At 35.1% G+C, this 5,661-nt stretch overlaps 1 protein-coding gene across 6 annotated transcripts in view; it reads right to left on the bottom strand.

The window, feature by feature from the left end:
• OSBPL8 (oxysterol binding protein like 8) overlaps positions 1-5,661 on the bottom strand; it is a 214,993-nt gene that overhangs the window by 78,785 nt on the left and 130,547 nt on the right. Inside the window, exon 1 of one of the 6 annotated variants that reach the window (XM_027842489.1) lies at positions 4,007-4,314. The exons of the other annotated variants lie outside the window; for them this stretch is intronic. Within the exon in view, the coding sequence (XP_027698290.1) occupies positions 4,007-4,151 (145 nt within the window). The 5' untranslated portion in view covers positions 4,152-4,314. Of the gene's footprint in view, positions 1-4,006; positions 4,315-5,661 lie in introns of those variants that run through there. 6 annotated transcript variants of the gene reach the window in all.

Here is a 5,661-nt window from a genome sequence, read left to right as displayed (position 1 = left end):
AACAGTTACTTAAAAGATAAATACAGAATACATGAAAGGTAGATAAAAGACGAAACTGTAAACACTTGGGGGGACTGAGAAAGGCCCATGAAGAAGGTGAAATTTAAGCTGCTACTTGAAAGAAGGCAGAGGTGTGTGTGTTTCTTTCACTTTCATTTATGTGCATATATCCAGACTCTGTCTAAATCCCTCTACTCAGACAAAAAACTAACATGACAAAAAACATGACAAAAAACATGACAAAAGGGGTTTTGTTCCTATTCATTTAACTGAGATTTCAAAGGTATTCACTATACTAGAAATAAGAAGAGGTATCACTATCCCCACTCTGAAATAAGTGAGGCAACAAAACCTCAATTAACTAACGGTTAACTCAAACTGTCAAGTAACCAAAATTCATTTTCACCCCATTTTTAAAGGAAAGAACCAACTTACAAGAAAACAGGTGATTATATTTAGTCAAAAGAAATGTTTCAGATACATCTTAGGACCAGTATACCCATTCAAGCCAATCTCTTATAGCCAAGAAATATAATAAATAATAAACAATTTACAGAAGATGATGGCATAGTAAAATGTTCAATACTTCAAAATTCATCTTTAGGAGCATATATTTAGAGTTGGGAAGATCTCAGAGGATATCTAGTTTAATCAAAAGAAAAGCTGAAGATGAGAGAGGTGACAAGACCTGTCAAAGGGTCACAAAGGCAGCAAATGTGGCAGAGGGAAAACAGAACAAGGCTCTCCTGATTCCAAGGTCAATACTCATTTTTCCTCCACTGCATTGCTGAGGGAAGTGGTCTGGAACCAGGCTATCAGCCATGACGTCATATTAAGCGATCAGACTGCTAAGGCTTTTGAAATTTTGTCTTTTAATTCCTTACTTTCCTTCTTACTATCAGTCTGCTGGATGTCACCTCTTGTCACCTACATTAAGTATGTCCTATTTAATATGGCTGGCAAGCACACCAACACATTTTAGAAAGATTTTCTACTACAAGGGCTGAAACAATAACAAAGTTACCAGTTAACCCTCCACTTGCCAAAAAAACAAAATCTGTCACAATACCTGATATTAAAAACTATAGTCTGTTGACGTTGTAAATAAAACATATTATACTCTTTTGCCTTAAGGCATGAACCCAATTTAAGTTTTGCTTGTTATGAAAATTGATTATCCATACTGTACAGTAATGGTTTTATGTCTTTTCATTTCTCTATCTCCTTAATCAATACCAGAACACCAAGTGTCACTCTTCCTGTTTACTCTACCTATCTTTAACTACCCTGTTCCATTCTAGTTTAATTGGAATAATTTAAGGAGTCATTTTAACATTAAAAATATGCCAAGGGCTGACAGATATATAGAGTGTTTTAAATACATATAGCATCTTATATGCATTATCTCATTTAATCATTACAACCTGACAAATAAGGAAGGTGACACTTTGTGAAGCTAAGTGACTTGCCCAGTAAACAAGAGACAAACTTAGCCCCAGGCCACGAGCCTCTAAAGATAGCAACTTTCCACTCCACCACAACCACCTCTATCCAAGGGAACTTACAGGTGACTTTTGGCTACATATAAATTAAGGTTAAGATTTTTTTTGGGGGGGGGGGGGGAATGCAGCATGTGTTCTTTAAAAGGCTTAACTTAATGAGCAGACCCAGGAGAACATGGTACACAGTACCAGCAACATTGTGCAATGACTAACTTTGATAGACTTAGCTCTTCTGAGCAATGCAATGATCTAAAATACTTCAAAAGACTCATGATAGGAAATGCCATCCACATCCAGAGAAAGAACTATGGAGTCTAAATGCAGATCAGAGTATACTATTTTCTCTTTTTTTGTTTTTTCTTTCTCATGATTTTCCCCTTTTGTTCTGATGCTTCTTTCACAACAAGAAAAATGTGGAAATATGTTTAATATGATTATGCATGTAAAGCCTACATCAGACTGCATGCCATCTTGGGGAGGGGAGGGAGGGAGAAAAATTTAGAACTCAAAATCTTATAAAAGTGAATGTCGAAAACTAAAATAAATAATTTTTTTTAAAAAGACTTAACTTAATTTCACTACTTCTTAGTGGATGGAAAAAAAAACATGCTAAAATGTCTTCTCTTTTCATTAAGGACAAAATGGAGAGGAAACAGTCTCTTTATTTTTTTTCCTTCTACCACAAGCACTACTGGGGAAAAAAAACCCACTGCTTACTCACTTTTCTATTAAAACCATTTGATACTATAACTTCTTCTCTATTTTAAACTCAGGAATTGCCAATATTTTCCCCCTCTCCTAGTTGAGTAAACAACCTTCAAAACGAGAAGCTTTGCACTGTGATTACATTCATGTCACCCAGCCTTTCATCCATTACTTTCAAAGCTCTCCTAGTCACACCTGTGAAAAGAGAGGACTGGGCAAAAAGGTGCTATTGCCAAACTATTAGGAAAAAAAATTCCATTTTAGCTAAATTTCACATTCTGTGACTGCTGCAGTTACTGTATTTTTACAAGTCTCATTCACATGTATTACACAGAGGCATAGCATGAAGGTCAACAAGACCAGCTTTTGTTACCAAGCTTGCTGCCTAGGGAAAAATGAAGAGAAAGGGAAACAGCAGTAGAACCAAGTTTTATTTGGAAAGGCCCACTGATCATTAAACTACTCTGAGAAATTCAAAAAACACTGAATTTTTCAAGATTACTTCTAAGGTAAGGAAGACACTGTGAAATTTACTACTGTAGATATGTTTACATAAGTAAAACGCATAAGTTCAATAGGACACATGATGGACAAATAAAAAACCTAGAGACAGAAAAGCAGATCAGCAGGTGTACTACACTACCTAGAGGCTGGGCACAGCTTACTTCACCTATCCAAAGTTCCTTGTAATACACATGTTGAGCTTTGAAATCCTAGATACTTTCATGGGTCTATCAAGCGAATTCACAATTTCAAATAATCATCTGTAAATGAACTATATGAAACTTTCACTAGCTTAAAATAAATATTGATGTATATGCACATGTATGTGTGTGTATCAGCATGGATCAAGAATATTATATAAGCTGAGAGTCAAACCACAATACACAACTTGTATTTTAATAAAACAAAAATATAAAAATGAATTAAGCACAAATTTTTAACTACTTTTCAGATGAATATTAAAGTATATATGTAAATTTTATTTCATAAAGATACAAAATGTTTAAAGAATAAATGCAATTTTTGGCAGTATGTAAAAAAAATTCATGATTCAATCCTTAAACATTATGCACAAAGAGAAACAAATGCCCTAATTGTTGTAACTGTTAATGGCAACAGAAACTTCTTAAACAGCAAAGACCAATTTGTCTCAATGTCCCTGTAATATTGCCTTAATCATACTGCGTGTACCTTGAAACATCTGTTAATGCTCATTCTAAAAGTACTAGTTTCTACTCTTAACTGAGGTAAGAGGTACACATACTATTCAATGTCTAGAAAATAGTCAAGGGTAAATAATTTCAAAGCTTAAGTTTACTATGACAGCAATATTCATTCTAGCTAATACTCAGATATTATTTAAAGACTGTACTGAATGTGAATTTTATTATAGTTGCAATACAGCTGAATGGACAGATTGAATATAACTCCTTTGCAAAAACCTTTGATGGTGCTGGTGCAATTTTAGAATTAGAAGTTTCTCTCCAATTCAGAGAATGTTTTCATTTTATCAGACAAGGGCCATTATATTTACATTTACATTTAAAGTAAAAACATATTGTTTTAAGTACTCAAGATCTCTGATACATCGAATTCAAAGTTTTAAATCTCTCCTGACAAATTTCAGAGATGATAAACAAATAAATGGAGAAAGCCCTATCTCTGCTTCTGAAATAGGACCCTTCAGTACAAATTTTTCTAAAAAGGAAAGCTATTTAAAAGGCCAAAACACTTGGCTTACTTAAGTACCAAGAATCTGTCTAATAAGACAAAAATTCCAGATAAAACTAACAAACCTGGCAATGCAGGGGAAAGTTCATTGTATCCTCCAAATGAAGCATTCCGGACAAGCTTGCGGCCATCAATTCGTGGAGGAAATACAAGAGGCGAAACCCCAGTACAGGAAGAAAACCTACGCCGCTGTGGACTCTCCTCTTTCATGGCTTAGAAGCTCTGTTTAAGGTATATGCTCACACTGGAGGCTAGTTAGAACAGCAGGGTAGCAACGGCAGCCTTTTCCTTTACGTTCTAGTGTAGTACAAACAAAGGACAAATACACAACAGCAAAGGAGAAGGACCAGAAGACTGTCAAATCAGCAACAAACAGAGACAAGAATAGAGAGATGGATGGAAAAAGGCATTAAGCCGTGCTACTGCTTTTTTTCAAAGTAACTGATAAACCGGAAAGGCTTCTCCCTTCCATTTCACATTTGATCACACTTTCGACTGAACTGCTGTTTGCTGCCTCAGAAACACAAAACAACAGTCATTACTTGGGGATTCACAATGCAGTAATGAAATCAATTTCTCTTCTCATTTAAAGAACTGAAGGCTTACTCCACAGCCATTGTTTTAAATCCCCTCCCCCCCTTTACCCACATCTCCCTATTTTTTCCCTATGAAGCTTTGCACACTTCAGAAACAACTATAAAAACAGAACATGGTTTGTATTTAACAGATACTTCCAGAGGTATATCAAGTCCACCTCTTGTTTCAGCCATAATTAAAAATTCATAAGAAAAGCTATTCTCAAGCACCATGCTCCAAAGACATCTTCAGCAAAAGCAGTGAACACTTAGTTTTAGCTTTAACAGAGCTAAAAATGTGAATGACAACATTAATGCAAATGAATCAGCTACAGATTAAAATGATACTATATTAAGGTGAACTCCTTAAGAAGAGCTCCCCAGAAACCGATTTTACCCAGATGTAATCTATAATTCTTCAAATGTATCAAAATATTTGCCATAAAATCAACTACCACATGCCTTTCATTTAAAACTCTCTACCTATTTGCATTTTGAGCTGCCTTCCTAACAAAACTACAAAACTATTATATGTTAAATTGGTTAATATGCCATATCATTAAATCTACCAGTAAAGCACAGAGAAGGTCAATTTATACTAGCAATGAAAGGCAAAACCATTTTGACAGCTTCTCAAATAATTTTAAATGTCAAAGAAATTTCACCTAATAGTATCCAAAATCTGATGATTCTATCTTAGCTAACATTAGCTCTGTACCTATCCTTTGATTTAGTCTGATGACAAGTCCTCCTACCTGATGATTAGCACCCAGTGAGCTGGACAGCAGTTAATTCAGTTACCACTTGTCAAGATTTTCTATGTCCTCCCACAAGATGAAGCGTCTCTCCCTGCTGTGCATAAACTTTACATCTACCTCCTTTTTCTTACCAGACAACAGAAGTCCACATACCTTTTTAGAACTATGTCCCGCTTTGGCAACTTGGTGAAGTCTATGCACCCTTCTCACAATAATATTTTAAATGCATCACATAAAATGCATAGGATTGCAAAAGAAAATTATATTGAAATACAGTTGTCGAAATACCGAACCTGGGGTCACAGACCCCAGGTTAAGAACTGCAGAAACAGAAAGTCACTGACATCCAAAACTGTATTTTTTTCCTTCTAGAATCAAAGGGAAAAA

Source organism: Vombatus ursinus, unplaced genomic scaffold (genome assembly GCF_900497805.2).
Source record: "Vombatus ursinus unplaced genomic scaffold, bare-nosed wombat genome assembly UNPS02014874.1, whole genome shotgun sequence".
Classification (NCBI taxonomy): Eukaryota; Metazoa; Chordata; class Mammalia; order Diprotodontia; family Vombatidae; genus Vombatus; species Vombatus ursinus.
Note: the sequence above shows the minus strand (reverse complement) of the source record. Positions and strands in the feature narration are given on the sequence as shown.